The 18,970-nt window shown below is 36.8% G+C and overlaps 1 protein-coding gene across 5 annotated transcripts in view; it reads left to right on the top strand.

The window, feature by feature from the left end:
- Window positions 1–18,970, top strand: part of Lrp1b (LDL receptor related protein 1B) — a 1,927,307-nt gene that overhangs the window by 340,025 nt on the left and 1,568,312 nt on the right. For all 5 annotated transcript variants that reach the window (XM_037205578.1, XM_028868856.2, XM_037205579.1 and 2 more), the window contains exon 2: window positions 2,346–2,468. In XM_037205578.1, coding sequence (XP_037061473.1) covers window positions 2,346–2,468 — 123 coding nt within the window. The remainder of the gene's footprint in view (window positions 1–2,345; window positions 2,469–18,970) is intronic.

The raw sequence follows: 18,970 nt of genomic DNA, 5'->3' as shown, positions 1-18,970 counted from the left end.
TTCCTGGGATTAAAGGCATATGTGCTTCCCAAGAAAAGGCATGAATCTCAAGTGATGGGATTAAAGGTGTGTGCCACCACACTTGGCTCTGTTTGCAGTGTGGCCTTGAACTCATAGAGATCCAGATGGATCTCTGCATCCCGAGTGATAGGATTAAAGGTATGTGCCACCACTGTCTGACCTCTATGTCTAATCTAGTGGCTGTTCTGTTCTCTGACCCCCAGGTAAGCTTTATTTGTTAAGAGCACGAATAAAAATATCACCACATCTTATTGTCCATTTACCCAGTGCCTGGCCTCCCTTAAAGAAATGCTTAAATACTATCTTTTGATCTCTCTCTCTCTCTCTCTCTCTCTCTCTCTCTCTCTCTCTCTGTGTGTGTGTGTGTGTGTGTGTGTGTGTGTGTGTGTGTGTGTGTGTCGGGGAATCTGTCTGTCTGCCTGTCTATATTTGTGTAGAGTATGGTGCTGGGGAATAAACTCATGGCCTTATAGACATTAGGTTCCTGTGCTAGCTAGTTTTATATCAACCTAATACAAACTGAAGTCATCTGAGAGGAGGGAACCAAAACTGAAAAACATGCCTCTGTAAGACTGGGCTATCTGCAAACATGTAGGAAATTTTCTTAATTAGTGATTGATCAGAGAAGGACCAGCCAATCATGCATAGGTCTATCCATGCACTGGTGGTCCTGGGTTCTATAAGAAAGCAGGCTGAGCAAGCCCTGAGGAGTAAGCCAGTAAGCAGCATTCCTCAATGGCTTCTGCATCAGCTCTTGCCTCCAGGTTCCTTTACTCTTTGAGTTCTTGTCCTGGCTTCCTTCAGTGATAGACTACAATGTGGAAGTACAAGCCAAATAAAAACTTTTCTTCCCAAGTTTCTTTTTGATCGTGGTGTTTCATTGCAGCAATAGAAAGAAACCTTAAGGCATTTCCTCTTCTAACCCTAAGCTATATGCTGTTAGCTCCCAAATACCTTTGTACTTGTTTCTTCTCTTTTAGTATCCTCACTCATCAGTTTTAAAATTATGAGTACACAAGTATATTATCAGATTCATTCAGAACAAAATAATGGATTTTACATCTTTGACTCTGTAGCGTAAAACCTATGGCCAAATATAATGTATTCAAGTAACTCAATCCAAAAAACATGTGATGACAGTGATGTAGGTGCTATTGATGAATTGGGTAAACATGATAGGGTATCATATTACTTCTTAGACACTATACTCTGTAGGAGAAAGGAAAATGTTAAAATTTACCAGCATTGAGGATGTGTGCTTGTATCTGTTTGTAATAAATTTACTGATAGTTATACTTTTGGAAAAAGAAGAAAATAGAATTTGAGATAAGGAAAAACACAACATTGTTTATTAAATCTGAGATAACACTTAGTGAAAGGTTCATCAGTATTTTGTTTATTGCTAAGGGACCAAAGGGGAAATGAGAATCACAGAGTGATGGAGTGACTGTGATTTTTACACTCACCGACATGAGATACATTCCTAGTTCATGCCTGTTCAAAAGATATTTTTTTTTCATGTAGAACCATAAGTTGAGAGTTAATATATCATGAAAAATCAATATCCACTGAATTTACCAGGACTTCAGGAGAGATTGGCAATCCCCAATACTAAAAATATTAAAAGGGAAATAGCAAATCTTGTATGTACAAATAACCCCAGAACCCATATCCAGAGAAGCATGAAGGAAGTTTTGCTGTCTAGCAGCAGAAGCTGCTCTCTTGTCAGTCAGTTTTAAAGTGGAACATCTGTTCTATAACACTGATATCTCCTTCATAGAGCCATGATGCATCGTATCAAGATAGACAGTTAAAAAGAATGAGAAGTAGATGAGGGTGGGATTGGGGGAGGCAGGGGGGCGAGAGAAGGGGAGGGGGAACTGGGATTGGTATGTAAAATGAAATAAAAAAAGAAAGATTGAAATTTAGTTTCGATATTAAATGACTATCAAGTTTTTCCCTGTTTGGAGCAGTGATGAAGGTGACATTCCAGTCATTAGCTGCTGCTCTGATACAACATGGCCTACCAAGTTCACTGGCTGTAACATTTGTAGGCCATATTTGATGTGATAAAGCCTGCAGTCGCAAACACAAACAGAATTCTTAACTCTTCAGCACAAGATTCTGTTAACCTACAGTGCAGTCAAGCCTGTCAAATTTGTGTGCTTGAGCTGAACAAGCAAAATTTAAGGAAATACTTGCTGTAGCTTTGCTCTTGAACAATGTGGCTCATGGTGATGCAGTTATTGCTGTGCAACGTCTCTGAGCTCTTCTGTTCATGTTCTGACCACTCATACCTGATTTCAAACCATTTGCCTTTTCAGATCAGCAGTTGTGTGATCCTGGTGAATTTCTTTGCCACGACCACATGACTTGTGTCTCTCAGAGTTGGCTGTGCGATGGGGACCCCGACTGCCCTGATGAGTCAGATGAGTCTTTAGTCACCTGTGAGTAGAAAGGTTCTTTGCTTTTGAATTTGCCTCCGTGTGAAACCAAATGTCAGTTGCTTTCACAGATCGCTGCTCTTCTAGTTGATTCTATTTTTATTTCCTTTTAAACCTAACCCAAGAAATGTGAAATCTTTTGTTTCTGTTTTCTTCAAAATGAGTGAATGGGAGAATGAAGTGCAGTTGTAGAGTCTGAAGTACCTTACTGCAACTGTGCTGGTGTTCGGAAACTTGTAGAGAAACAGAAACATATAATAGCAACACAGGAGCTGTCTTCTGCTTTGTCTCATGTATCTTAGATGGAGGCATGCATAGAAGAAAGATCATTAAGAAAATCAACCTCTAGGTTTCACATCATTTATATTAATTTTTATAATTCTACAGATTACTGAACACAAATTTTTAGAACCCACAAGACAGAAACCTTATAACTGAGGGTCTAAAACTTTATAAAATGAGATTCGGGTGCCCTTGCTGTCTGTGGGTTCTAATCCAAGTTGAAGCATTTGTAACACGAAATCCCCTGAGGATTTCGTTGCACTGGACATGTCACTGCAACAAAATTGTGAATAATGATGTGAGTACATACAGCTGAATGACCCATAGTTGTATGACTGATCACCTGTTTTTCAGTGTGGGAACTGATTTTGATAACAATATTGAAGAACTTGCAGCATCTGTCTGTGGTCTTCATATGGACAGATCTGCCAGCATATCAATATTATCCCCAAGAAAATCACACAGTTCTGAAAAGTCAAAGTGAAGGAAAAGAACCCATCATTGTTGTTGATTGATATTGTGGTGATAACCTTTATTGGTTCCCTTCTATGATTTTATCTATGCACTTACTCTTTTTGTAAATAGAACTAATGAATTAGTTCTTAAAATCTTGCCATTAAAAATGCAATCAGTGCTCATTAATATTCTTAAAGTTTTTCAGCATGGGTGAATGTGAATGCGTGTATTAAAGTTTCTCATCTTTAAACCCATCTTCCACAGGAAGAGGTTGGAGTTATTTAAGAAATAACTAATTTTTACCAATTTTACATTATAAAATTTTTGGGTTGGAACGCTTATAGAACATAGACCAGATTCTGGATGTGATAGATTGAAGATAAGAAAATGAGAATGTTATAATGAATTAAAAAGTTTTGCCAATCCCTACAATAGTATTATTTGTCAGTAGGAAAGAATAAATTACTCACACATGATACAACACAGATGAACCTTAAAAACATTACACAAATGGGAAGATACTAGCAATAAAGGATCATGTATTTTATAACACCATTTATTGAAAGATACCTTATAGAAATGTCCAATTTGGATTTTTTTTATCTAGACCTTCACAATTAGCACAGTGCTTCACAGTGTATTTTGTGAAGTTCCTATAAGTTATATGCCTAATCTCCATAAAATAATGGTTCAATACTATAATTACATGAATGTAAACATTTGATGTGAAAAGTCAAAACACTCTGGATGGACACTTGTGAAGACTGATTCTTAGGAATTATAATTTTGTTATGTATACAAACAGAGACATATTTTTTTGATTTGACAGTAAAACACATTTTCATAAAATTTAAATGAAACTATATGGTGCAATGTATTTTTCCCTAAATCTACTTAGTCTTTACAATGAAAAGAATAAGTGGGAATTTATCATGAAAACTGGAATCTCTGAAGTGAAAAATTCCAACAGGGATCAGATATTGTTGGAGATGAGGAAGAGATTGGCCTACAATCTCTGATAACTGAAATGCTTTAGAAAAAACAAATGCTTGCCGGGTGGTGGTGGCGCATGCCTTTAATCCCAGCACTCAGGAGGCAGAGTCAGGTGGATCTCTGTGAGTTCAAGGCCAGCCTGGGCTACCAAGTGAGTTCCAGGAATGGCGCAAAGCTACACAAGAAACCCTGTCTCGAAAAACCAAAAAAAAAAAAAAAAAAAAAATTGCACAGGGGACAAAAAATAGTTAAATAAAATTAAAATATAAAGGAAATGTAAATGAACTCATGATTTCTTCCTCTCCTTGGTTTCTTTGGGAATATTTTCTCATATCTATCTGGCAGGAGTTAAATTTCACTATCATCTACTGACTCAAAAAGTTTACATGAGTTTAATTTGCTACTTGGTAGACTTCATTCTGGAAGGACTTGCCTATTATTTAGGAATTTTAAATAATTTTAACTTTTTTTGGATATGAGAAGAAATTCTTCACCCTGGAGATGAAATTCTTCCTGTGTGTAATTTGAAATGTGTCTTCAAGTATATAAACCATGATTAGAACCACCTTTAGTTCCTGTGAGGTTAGGAGAATAGGAAGTCAGTAGAATCTTTGTCTTTATATTCATGGCTTTCAACTCACTGTTGCTAGTTGTGGGTTACAGCTAGAATGAATGTAAACGTGGGAAAGGTTTCATTGTGAAATGTAAGCATGCCACCATCTGTGGCGAGGAAGTCGTCTTGAAAGGCACATTCTTCGGAGGTATTCAAATCTTAATTCCTTCCAGGATTTTTCTGTTCAATGCTTAATGATTCTTCCTTTCCAACAATCAACTCCAGCTGGTGTGTGATACTTTCTGGGGATTCAAAGTTATCATAAATAACCTCACTTCTTTTTTTTCAGCCAGGAAAGTATTAACAATGCTACTTGTTCTTCATGTTACTGCTTTATTAACATTCCGAGATATCACTTAAAGAGTTCTTTCATTATAGACCATATTTTCTTTATAATGAGATTTAATTGAGCAAAGGAGTAAAGTATAAAAATGGCCTTGCACATGTAGAGTTTGTAACCTGGATAGCTGTGACAGTTTGTGTATTGGTTTTGTTTTGTTCTTATTAGGGTAAGTAAGGCTTTTATGTAAAGGACTCCAATAGTGACTGTTTACATTTCAGAGGCTGACAGGGTCTCCACTGAGTATTATCCTTTTAAATGTCTGTTTGTTTGCTTTTTAAACTATCTACTGGATTTCACTATGGAAAAAATTTATAGTTAAAAAAATCAAAAAATAATAAAGTAGGCCACAGTTCAGATTTGGTTAGCAAGTTATATTTTGCCCAACCAATGTCCAAGTATAATTTCTGAAGCATGCTGGATCAACAGTTGTGCATGCAGGTGTGTGTGTGCTTAGATACTGTGGTGGTGTGGGAGTGGATCAAACCCACAAAGTAAGTGAATATTGCCCAGACCTGTTTGTAGACTCGAGGTCCCAGCCTGAAGCAACATAACAAGGTCTACAAGCTCTTCATGCCTTCTATATGTGCAAAGCAGTTTTGCATGGGCTGAATCTGTGTACATGCTACAAAACTGGTGGTTTACCTAGCAACTTCCTTTTCTCAAGTTAAAAAAAAAAAAAAGCTATTACAAAGAGGGACAACTTGAAATTAATCTGATCGCTCCAGTATGCACCGGGTTTCTTGATCTTTGTGTTCCGCCATGCTTGGCTTGCGGTTGTCAGTCTTCCCTTCACGGGCTGGCTCCTCCATCTTCTCTAGCAGACAGTTCCATTTCAAACACAAAGAAGAGAAAAAGGAAAGCAAACAGGCAAATGCCTGTTCACTCACTCTGTCGGAAGAAGAGCTTCTATTGGAATTAAACGCAATAGGTTTCTGTTTAGAACTTCTGTGCTTGAACTGATCATATGGGTCATGGGGCAACAAATATTCTCAGCAGAGGCTATTTTCTGGGTGAGATGTGAAGTAAAGGTAATTGTCTCAGTTCCTTTACCTCTTGCTATGACAAAATACTCAGACAAAAGCCATTTCCTTTTCTCCATCTATATAGTCCAGGATATCAGTCAGGTGCCAACTACTCTTGGTAGATTTTCCCCTCTCAATAAACCCAATCAGCATAATCCTCCACAGAGTTTATCCTGTTTAAAGGCACTTATACCGCTCTTGAAAAGGGCACAGGTTCAAATCCCAGCACCACATAACAGCTCACAATCGTCACAATTGTAACTGCAGTTTCAGGGCACCTGACACCCTCCTCTGGTCACTGACCATTGAACGCACACTGTGCACAAAGCATACATGCAAGCACACACTCATATACATAAAAATCTTTCAAGAATAATCCCCACAATCCTGTCCAGAGGCCCATCTTGCAGTTGATTCTCAATTCTGTCAAATTGACAACATTAGATACCACAGCAGTAAAGGAAAAGAAAAGGAAAGAGTTTGAGTAGCAAAGCCTGCTGGTGGCATGTGTCACAGTGTCCTATGCTTTTCCCCTTCCCACCTTCTGCGTGTGGGGCGGTGTGTATTGTGTTTGAATTGCAGTTGCAGGCCCAGCTCAAAAGCCCAGTTATTTATAAATGTCTTTGCTATTCTACCCTCACTTACTTTTTAATTCCTGGAAATGATAATAACTGCCTCACATTCAAGTGCTGCGTATTAACTAGCAAGATCTTCTCTCCACCTTGTGTCCCACCTGCTTGCTGCTTCCGAGAACACTGTGAGCCACTTTCCCTTGAAAGCTTTTGATAGAACATGACTTCCCCATCTGGCAGACTCTTTTGTGTCTACTTCAAACCTAATTGAAAAAAATCAGCTTTATACATAGGGATGTGTCCAGGAAGAGGCATAGCCTGTTACATAAAGCCATCTGAGTTGACTTACGAACAGATTTTATAACTAGATTAATGACACTCATGTATCAGGAATACTTTGAAGTAGAGATTTTTATGGAGCAGGTAATTTTTTAGTTATTGCTAAAAAAAAAAAAAAAAAAAAAAAAAAAACCATGATGCTGACTATTTATCCAGACTTCAACATAATATTATAAGTATATTGGTGTAAAATATCACTAATTGATGCTATGGAAATAGAGTGCTGACCTTGTTGTCTGGTATTGTTAAAGTAAAGACAGAGTTTATGTTCTTTCTTGTAGCCCTTCACTAGGATGATTAGTGAAGGCAGAGCTTGTGTTTCTTTGAAAAATGTCTTTTTTCCCCAAAAAAATATACTGAGGTGAAGAAAGATTCAATTCCTAAGAAGACCCTTCAAGCTACCTAATTTTAAAGTGTAACATTATTTGAGGATCACAGAAGGTCATCTCAATACAACTGCTTCATGAAGCTTTGGGAGTGATTTTATCTAATTGAACAATGTAGTAAAAATAACAAGTCTCCCGGGTCCCAGGAACAGAAACATTTCTAAAAGATGAAAATGTCTGTAAGCCATCCAGCTGGATGTGACTCTGCATGAAGTGACCATCGTTTCTATTGTGTTTCTGTTGTTGTGAGACTTTTTAAATTTCTTTAGATAGTGAGATGTTAATCAACTTCTTATATTCATATACGGACTTTCCTCCTGTGGTATAAGGCATAAACTTTTTGATAATTTCCTTCTAACTCTCTCTGATACAGGTCAGAGAAATAAAATGAGATTCGTGTGGGAAGCTATTAGCAAACAGATACTGCCCTTTAAAATGTATGGTAGAATAAGGCAGTGAAAGTAGGCTACAGGAACACTAATGTGGATGAAAGTGTGGTTGGTGTTCCTAAGTAATCATGATTTAGAGGTCACTTTGCAATGAGCTCATCTATGGGAGGCTCAGAGCTAAGCTTTCCGTTAGGTAGAAAAGCAGAAATGGTCTTACAGATTAAAGAGAAAGCAGATGAGACCCAAGAGGACAGTTTATGTCTCTTTCAATTCTTTCTGTTTTGTTCATTTTATTCTGAAGCTCCTCTCCTTAGCAGTAGAAAGGCCAAAAGCATTGACCCCTCTTTAATAATAAAAACACCCACTAAAGAGCTTGATATGAAGGGGTGATGGGAAGGTGAGAAAGTACCGTGAATTAAAGGGGCCCGTCTAATGTCGGTTCATTTCCGAGCACAGTGGGCACCAGGAAAAGGTGAGATTTCTCCCAACTCTGGACCACTGTGAGATAACAGTGTCTCCAAAAGTGTCTTTGCGATTCTAAGGAAGGTGACAGAACTGAGTGTCCTACAGCTCTCGAGGCAGATTCAGTTCTAGAATGTCCCAAAAGCTCACCTTTCACTCTCTGTTGCTGCTCGTCGGTCCTCTGATCAAAGATTGCTGGTCCAAGATTCCAAAAGGATAGCCGTCCGTCCTTAGCAGAACTGAAACTGCAAGAATGAAACTCCGCTGTGTGAAAAGAAAAGGGGAGAATAAAACCCACGCTTTCAAGAGACTCTGTTGCTAAAATCTCCTTGGCTTAAGGGATGATGTACTGTAAACATCAGCCTTGGCAGGCTCTGCAGGGACAAATCTGAAACTGAGCTAGGAGACTTCCCAGAAACTAGTGAATCCATCATTTACCCCAAACTAACCCGGCCTTGGGGGTAGGGGATGAAGGCATCTTACTTTTTTGGGTGAGCACATTTAATCCCAGAAGATCTTCTATTCTTTAAACTCAGAGCAAAAAAATTTACATCTGACTTTGACTCAGAAGTGCTTCTAAAATGAAACATTTTGCTAAATGAGGCTTTATAGGATGTTGTGTACCAAGAGCTTATTTCTAATGATGCTGCCATTCTCTTTTCCCACTCATGACTTCTTCCATTATTACTTAAGAAGAAGACACAAACTCTTTGCTTAGTCAGTAGGACAAGGAGTAGCATCACTCTGTTAATTGATATATTGGCCCCTTTCAGATCTAAGCAACATAATTGATTTTTAATCGAATGTTTTTTTTTCTTAAAAAGTTTTTAATAATTGCTTTCCTGATTGGGAGATGGCAGAAATTATTCACAAAGAAAAAAATATACTATGCAAATTAAGTTTGCTCTGGGAAGCACAGAATCAATGAATGTGGGTTATGACATTTCTTTCTGGTAACAGTTTTTCTCCTTCATCCAGAAGGATGCTCTGTGATCAAGCTCCCACTACTCACTGCTCAACCTTAACGAGTCACATATAAGTGGGAAGCCTTCATCATTTGAGCCAAATCTTCCAGGGTTCTTAGGAACAAAGAGGCAAAGGGACAGTCCCCAACCCCTCTCATTGAATAGCCAACAGAAAAGTAAGGACTAATATAAAATATTTCCTTTATATATATATATATATATATTTTTTTTTGGTTTTCCAAGACAGGGTTTCTCTGTGTAGCTTTGTGCCTTTTCCTGGGACTCACTTGGTAGTCCAGACTGGCCTCGAACTCACAGAGATCCACCTGCCTCTGCCTCCCAAGTGCTGGGATTAAAGGCATGCGCCACCACCGCCCGGCTTTCTTTTATAATTTTGATTGCAGCCAGAGCCTGAGAATTTTAATCTGTCATAAATAGGAATTAGAGGAAAGGCTTGTATTTCTTTCACACTTTGCTACTTTTGGAAGGATTTTTGACATTAGTATTATTAAATGCCAGGGGTCATGTCATTGTAGTTGCCTTAGGAGAAAGGTAATGATGTTAGGGTCATCTAGGAAAAAAAGGATACATAAACATGTTGCTGACCAAGGGCCCCACTGCCTTGGGTAGAAGACTAGAATAGGAGTCCAGACTCTGTCTCTTGGCTTCAAACTATAACACATTGTGGCTTGTAGCAGGTGTTTCTTTGTACTGCTTGCTCCCAAATAATGACACAGAGATTTGTTCATTGTGAAAGCTTGGCCTTAGCTTAGGCTTGCTCCCAATTAGCTTTCATAAGTTAAATTAACCCATTTATATTCATCTACATTTTGCCACATGGCTCGTTACCTCTTCTCCATACTGTATTTCTCACTTTCTTCCCTTCTCCCTTGCAAATTCCCTGCCTCAGAATCTCCCCAGAGTTTCTATATCTTTCTGAAAGTCCTGTCTATCCTCCCCTGCATAGCTATTGTCATTTAGCTCTTTATTAAACCAATCAGAAGGTCCGTTGGCAGAAACATATCTTCACATTACACGAAAGGATTATCTCGCAACATTTCCCCCTTTTGTCTAAATAAAAAGGGAAGATTTAAACTCTAACACAGTGAAACTATGTACAATAAGGATAATTATCAACTAAGAATTACATTTACAATGTTCAGTCCATTAGTATTTGGCAAATTTGGAGAAAATACTCTATTATCTATCATATCTTGGTGAGTCCAAATTTTTACACCTAAAACATTTTCAATCATAATTTGTATTACCAGCCTAAAATTATCCTTTCAGGTCTTAAAGCATTTTCTTAGGTAAACAACATAAGCGTTTATGTCTCTCAATTTTTATAAACTTTAATCTCTTTCATATTTTTCTGAATTTGGTAATGAAGAAAATAGTAAAACTATAACTGTTTAGTCTATAATCCCCATCAGAGACCCTAGAAGTCTAAAATATTACTTGAGCAAATAGGAGGTACAGAGCAACAAACCTCCAAATTATAGAAATGAGACAGCTAATTGCTTGGAAAATCACCTAAGATTCTTCTGTAACATTGGGGATCCATTTTGGGCCTATGGGCCTACAATATCTGACAGACTTTTCTGTGAAGCTGGAATTTTGAAGGACTGTCATCCATTGTCTTGGCAAAGATTGGCAGTCAACTTCCTTTGCCTCTTGCATGTCTGATTCAGACAGCATACTATCAGCAGTTGAAACAAGGGCAGTTTATTGCCCAAATAGCTAGTTTGTCACAGTAAAAGCAAACTCAGTATTGAAGCTCTTTGATGCCCATCATCTTTTTTTAAGTAAATTGGTGCTCCCATAAGAAGACATGTCTCAGTGTCGTGAAAAGCCTTATATTATTAAAACATCTGAAATGCCATATTCTGTAGATTCCTGAAGTGTTTGAAGAACACTTATCTATCTAAAATACAAGGAGCTAAGTCAAGATTATTTCTGCCTACATCTAAACCCTTACTACAACTTTGATTGTCATCTTAATTATCCTAAACAGTTTGTAAGAGTAGCTTTAAAGGACTAGAACTTATATAATAATATCAAATGAGTTGCATTGGCACAATACCTTACAGTATGCTATAACAAAAATAATCTTAAATTTGTACCAGTATACAAAAATCCATACCAATGTAAAATATCAGAGACTACTAGTTAATTTTTAGTTAAAAAGTAGATTCAATAATCTACCCTTTTATCCTACCATTCCCATATCCCCCTATTTTCTTTTCAGAATGAGATCCTTGAATGTAACCTTCTTTGCTTAGTTTTTTTCTTGAACATGACCAGTAGGAACTTGCAACCAACACCTCTCCATGCCATGATTACAAACATACATAACCCACCAAATGACCAAAACCCACCTACCCTACCATTTGGGAATATAGGTGTCATGTTCTTAAATTTACTTCCTGTTGTCTAGGAATGACAGCATCTTTTGGTGACTCTGAGAAATTGAGATAATGGTCAAGTCCTGAGGGAGCTAGCTGTATCTTTTGTTGTCCAGACTCTGTGTTGATGGGTAAGTGCAGAGCTTAACTGAAGACTTGGATGAAATATTCTAGGAGGCTGGATCATCTCAGCTAGCTGCTTTGAAGTTTTTCCGGATGCAATTTTTAAGAAACTGCAACAGAGAAATTATGAGAGGCTGAATCACCTGGGCTACTTTCTTCTTCATTGATATATGGTCCTTTTGTTCTTAAAACACACAAACTTTTAAAGCTAGCATACACATCTGCATTAAGACAGGTATGGAATATGTGGTATGCACAATTCAGCTAAGGAATATTTTCTGTTTTATGTTTAAGCAGATAAAAGGCATTTGTCAACTTTATAAGTCTGTTTGGTCTGTATAACCAAGCTGTAATATAAATCTCTATCCATGCCATATGAAAGGATGATATGTAATAATAAGTCATGCGGACTCTGTTGTCAACAAGATTTATCATGTCTCATCCAGTCACAGAGCTGTTCCCATAATAGAAGTATCAGCATATACATCACCTACCTTGCAGTTTTCTTGATTTCTTCCCTCATGTCTGTAGCCAAGATTTTCAGGAGGTCTCCCCTGGTCAAATCTGATTATTATTAATTTTGAAAGAATCCATAGCTTTTTGTTTCTTGTAGAAGCAAAGATATAACCCCTCTTCCAACATAACATATTTTGTGACTTTCATACTGAAGTGAAAACATCCTTAAATATACATAGGCTAGTTTAATTCAACAATTTCCATTATCTAAGCAGCTGTCATTTTTGTTCATTAGAATTTAAAAATTTAAGGTTAATAACACTATATAGAATCCAGACACTCTGTTCATTTCCCATACTTATTGGTCAATTTTTTAAATATTACTTTACTCTCTTTAAATACTTGATTTTATTATTTTTAAACTACATTTTAGATGACTGTCTATACACATCTTCTTTTCTTTCTTCAGTATCTAAGCGTACTATATTTGTTCAGAGGATTTTTGTTTGTTTGTTTGTTCTGTTTTATTTTGTTTTGTTTTTGTGTGTTATGGCTTTCTGCATGCCTTCTCTGTAAGTGTGAGCCAATACTTAAATGGCCAGGCTACCCATCATGCAGCTCTGCTTAGCACATGATGGCTGGCTTGTCTACCATAGGATCAGTCCAGCAGGTTGCCCCACTGGTTCTGGGCTGCAGCTGCTGTTTAACTTTCTGTGAGAGCCTAGCCTCAGTCCTTTGGCATGGGTTGGGAGCTGAGTTTATCTGCCCCAGCTCTAGGAAGTTGATTAGTTCATATAATAGCATGCATTACCACCTCGTGTCAATTAGCTGGCTGCTCAAGTGCTTAGCTGCACAGCAGAGCCTCTTAAAGGAGCTATACCTCTATATACAGCAAGCACCAGGACTGCCTTAGAGACTGCTCTTGCTAGGAATCTGTGTTCAACTCCATGTTTGGAATTTTTTTCAGATTTTTCCGGCCCTGTGTGGATATATGTGCCCCCTTTTGAACACGAAAAGTAGCAGATTTTTCTTTGGGCCACCTGTTCCGAAATAATGACATGGAGACTTCTTATTAATTATGAAGTCTTGGCCTTAGCTTAAGGTTGTTCCCAGCTAGCTCTTTTAACTTAAATTATTTTTTATAATGTAAATTAACCAGTTTATATTGATCTACATTCTGCCATGTGGCTCATCTCCTCTCCTCCATACTGTACATCCAACTTACTCTTTATCTCATTAGAGAATTCCATGCCTCAGATTCCTCCCAGAGTTCCAATTCCTATCCAGAAGTACCACCTATTCTTTCCTGCCTAGTTATTGGCCATTCAGCTCTTTCTTAAGCCAATCAGAAGGTACATTGGCAAAGACACATCTTCATAGATTATCCCATAACAGTGGGTGAAGGTAGGTTCCTGCAAATTCCAGGTTGGATTCTAAACCCCATCATCTCAGAATGGATTTGTCTTAGATTTAAAGAGCTAATTAGGTTACAAACAGGTCACTGGTATGCTGATAAGAAGGGGAATCCTACACATAGGAGAGCTTGTGCACAAACAAACAGGTCACTGGTATGCTGATAAGAAGGAGAATCCTACACATAGGAGAGCTTGTGCACAAGATGATGACACTGCTGTCATCTATATCAATTATTATTTAATTGTGAGTGGAGCATTTGCTTAAGCAAAAGAGCAACATGTAATTTCATAGTAAAAGGGAACATTACTTCTACATGGGCCTTTTGGAATTGTGTTACAATTTCTTCTAAATGTGTACATAAGATACAATTATGTATTTGATTTAAATGACATGTTGTACATTTTTATTTAAATAGGAAGGAAAATGCCAAACACATTTATTATAATCATTTAATATAATTGATCAACCTAGGAAACCATTATTCAGCAACTATTTACTGAGGATCAACAGTGCTGAAGGTGCTTATGAGTACATAAAAGCAATAATGATATGGGTATAAACCCATGCTACTAGGGCATTTCTCATTTTATCTATCCAGATGAACTATTGTTTATTTTGCACAGAACATTGCCCTCTCTGATGCCAAGACAGAAATCTTACATAGTTATTAATTTTAAATATGAAAATTACTGGCTTCTTGATTGCAGAGGCTCTGCCTTTAGAAAGCACTGCCCTATGCCATGTGCAACACATGTTTTACAAATGACAACATCTTTATTAAAATTCTGACAATGTAGGTAATTTGCTTTTATACCACCACATAGGACTAGTTAGCATCCATGGCAACTACCTTGAAAATGCCATGTGATCTCAGTGATGATGAGAAAAACAAGAGCTAACATATGTAAGGTATGTGAGCAAAGTGAATTGAGACCAAAACCTCTGCAGAGCAGGAAGTTCCTCAGTTCTCTTGTACTTTGCAAAATTTGATATTCTGGTGATTTGAAGGAGATTGTTAGATTGTTACTAGAGGATGAAACCAATTGACCCTGAAAGACTACATATACCTTAGCTTAAATTTGCTCAAATATGAATTTCTCATCAGGAAAAGAAAAAATTTTGTTCCCAGAGGATTCTGGGAAGAATTACTGTTTCATACAGTTATCCAAAACACTACCAAATAGGATAGATACCATGCAACATAATAGATTGATTTTTTTACATGAAAAGAGATGTTTGTGATAAAGATGATGATGAAAACTGAAGCATTCTTTTTGATCCAGGCATCCATCTGAGTATGCTGTCAGATGTAGACGTTCTGGTCAGAAATACGGCATCTATTTATTGCATACAGCCCACTCTTGTATTTCTTCTCATGATATTGAATGTGAGTTCTATTTTCTAATTTGTATGAAAGTATGATAGGATCTATGATGGCCTTGTCAATGACACTAGTCATCATCCTCTTTCATAGAAGATTTAAAAACAATGGCAGGAAAGTCAGTTTCTGGAAATGTTGAATCAACTGTTTGAATACTTTGTTATGCAACTGAGTGTTCCACATGAGGAAGAGCAGGCCAAGAGGTATTCCAGAGATGTCCAGACTGAAAATCTAGATTCTCAGTGGAAGCCACACTTCTATCCAGATCTGTAACACATTGCAGTTAACTCAGAGAGCTTTCCACACTCGCAAATTTGGAGCAATACTGTATCCAGGTATGTGTATATTTTACTATTCATCTATATGCAATAAATACTAATGGACTAAGTGCTATTAAAACAAATTTGTCCAGATGTAAGAAATAATATAATATGAACCTGTTAGAAAATTAAGGTGAAGGTTATCTGGGAACAGACTGAGGGTGTATTTCAATTACCATTTCTAATCATAATATTTGCTTATAAATATGCATATGCTACATAGGTAGAATAGTGTGTAATGCTACTTAATATTATTGTATGTATAAGAACATCAGTGTCTGCTCATTGTTTTGAAGAGATTGTCAACTGAGTTTTATGTTACAATGAAACACAACACATGGTCCCTGTTTACAATGGCATTCATCTATGAACCCACAGTTCTGTAGTTCAGAAGTCCAGCAGAAAACAATAGAGTTTCTGTGCTATTACATATGACTAATGATGAGTATAAGACTTAGAACTTGAATTGTAGTTCCTTGCTGCCTGTCATCCACTGTAAATCTCAAAGGTCACCATACTCATTGGCCTGTGGTACTCCTTGATGCTCAAATTAGCAGTGCTGTGTCAAAGTTTCTCATTTCATCTTTCACATTCCCAACTTCACTTGCTATTGGAACAAGTTAACCCATGCTCTTAAAGATTTCCTTCGATTACACAAAAACACTTGACAGTATGCTTTTATTATATGATGATATAATTTGGGTAATGTCAAGTTTTCCAGTTTTACCCACCTTCAGCTAGGGAAACCATAATTAAACGTTCCAGACCAGAAGCTTTCAAGTGACAGAAATGTGTCCCTTTACAGTTGAGAGTTAGCAGTTCTAAAGTCAAGTTATCAGTAGGGTCTATTCAGCTGTGAAACTTTTCTGTAGTTTTTTGGTTTATAGCTGACCATCCTGTCTAGTGTCTAAAGACGGCCATGATGCTCTTAAGTGTATTTGTTTCTTCACCTCTTCTCTCTATGGGGACACCAATTATATAGAACTGAGGCTTAATGTGACTTCCTTTTCCTTAATGTAAGTCTTTGAATGCCTTGATCCAAATACACTCACTTTCAGGGAAACATGAATGTTAGGGCTTTAACCTGTGGATTTTGGAAGGTGCAATTCCCATAAACCATACAATTAACATTGTGAGAATGGCAGCCAAAGGAAGAGAGAGACTGTCTACTTATACTTATTGTCTCCTAAACTTTATCACTTGCCCTCCAGCTTCCTGCCCCAATTCACATGAATTTTCTCTAGTTTTTCTGTCTATCTAAGAATGAAACAGCAATACTGTTGTGAAAATTTTAAGTCACAAGTAATCTAGCCCTCTTAACATTGATAGGATCTTTTGCATTAAGGAGTTTGTCTCTTTGTATATAGTCTATTTTGCAATGTATCTAATGAGGAATCTTAGCATTACTACATGATATTCCAAGACAAATGTGTAAGTAAATAAGAACAATACAGCACCATTTTCCTATGTACTTGCAATAACTCTCTGAAAATGCACATATGTATGCACAATCATTGTATATTATTAATAAATACTCATTCCACTTCATCCCATATTTATGTATACATATATACAGGTGTGTGTTCATTTACACAAGTATATCTATTTGAGCAGACATCTTTACAGATCTAATGAACAGTGAAATTATATTCTGTGCAACATAATTAATTTACAGAAATGCTTTGCTAACTTCTTTACTCACAAAAATAGCAAAAATTATCCTGAAGCAGGCATTCTGCACTTTAGAATTATGTCATAGATTAGTCTTTTTACTACTGTTGAAAGATTGTTATATATGTATATATTCATTTATTTATTTTATTGGTTCACCAGTGGAACTATTGAATATATTATTTCAAAGGCAGAAGTAGGTCTGAAGGATATCTGAACATTTAAAACACACAAAATACCAAGGCTGGTCATTATTTAAGGCATCATTCTTCTTAGAGAATGAGAGTAATTATTTGAATCTGCTTATAATGGAAGCCTAGTGAGTTAGACACAGTCCCATAAGGCTCAGTTATTTTATAAACTTAACAAGGTACTACTGGCCTGGTTTGCTTAGTAATGTGTTGGTGTAAGTGGTTTGTTTTGAATGTGGGGCAAGGGGTGTTGAAAAGATTCAGTTTGACTAGAAACACAGCACTGGTTATCCCTCAACTATATTTTGATAATTTTAAAGTGTTTTTTATTTGCATTAACATATTTTTAGTTTAAGAAATTTATACAGTTGAAGAAATTTTGATAAGTCAAACGAAATGGATTAAGAAATGAAACACAGATTAGTACTAAGCTCAAGGAATCAAGCAGCTGGATAGGCCACTGGATATACTCTCAAATGGTCAAGAGTGACTTCTGGTTAAAAATCAACCTACAATTAAGTTGGTCTTGGGTACTCCATGTTCACCCATACTGTGCTGAAGACTAGCTTGCCAGTTTCTTGTTTTTCTTCCACAGACTCTGTATTGCTTCTACTTTCTACTCTTGATTGACTCCACACTTACAGATACTCTGAGCTGAAGGCAGATCAACCTCCAGAAATTACCATTTATGGATAAGTCAGAACACATCTGTAAAGTGATTGCCCTCCACATACATATTGGACAAATACTACCCTATTCCTGGACTTAGGCTCTTTGACCTGTGTCCTCCTTTGTCCTTTTGATTTATGTTTCATTCTAACCCCTCTGTACTGTTTGTCTTGCACAATTTGTCACAAAAGCCACCATAACATCACTAAAATAACAATTCTTAACTAATTGCTAAATTTAAAATTAATGAGAGCAACCACAACGAATCCAACAACACTGAATCACTTGGCATGCACATCTAGCTTCCATTAAGGACCAATGTGTATACACAGTACAAAATAAATTTTTGTTTAAATAGTAATCTGTTTACTAGGTGTGTGTTTTTTTCTGCAATTGTATGAAAGATTATGACAACAGGAAAACACAATATGAGTATAAACAACTGTTGTCCCACTTAGTGTCCAGAAAGATATCCTAATACAAGCAATCCGTATCTATACAAAAATGGCTAGAGAACAATGTTCTCCAATACTTTCAGGCTATTTAAACTCAGAAGCAGTCTCCATAAAGCCTGAGTATCAATTATTTGTTCTTTACCTTTATTGGTAACATAAAAAGTAACTGGCTTATCTTCCAAAAGATCTATAACTACTAATTTACATTTAACCCAAGGTGCTCTTGTCAGTTTGTGGCCCATAACTATACAAGGCCACTCCATTCACTGGAAAAGTCTGTGACAAAAATGTCCCAGTCTTATAAAGAAAGTTTCCAGACTCTGCTGGAATAGCACAGCTCCTCACAGGGAATGTTCCTTACTTGCTAGAAACAGGATGACTACATTTTTAAATAATACTTCCTGAGGTCTACTTTATGTACTATTTAATTTTGATCAAAAAGACTTCATTTTGATATTGGTGTGCAATCATGGAAACACATCATATACATTTTAAAATGTAATTGAATTTGTAGAAAAGATATTTAAGAATTTCTTTTCTATTTATTAATAGTCAGTATGGCTTCAAATCACCACCTCCACAAACTCCCAGTGAAA

Source organism: Peromyscus leucopus, chromosome 4 (assembly GCF_004664715.2).
Source record: "Peromyscus leucopus breed LL Stock chromosome 4, UCI_PerLeu_2.1, whole genome shotgun sequence".
Lineage (NCBI taxonomy): Eukaryota > Metazoa > Chordata > Mammalia > Rodentia > Cricetidae > Peromyscus > Peromyscus leucopus.
The sequence above is the reverse complement of the archived record's forward strand: the minus strand, read 5'-3'. Positions and strand labels throughout refer to the sequence as shown.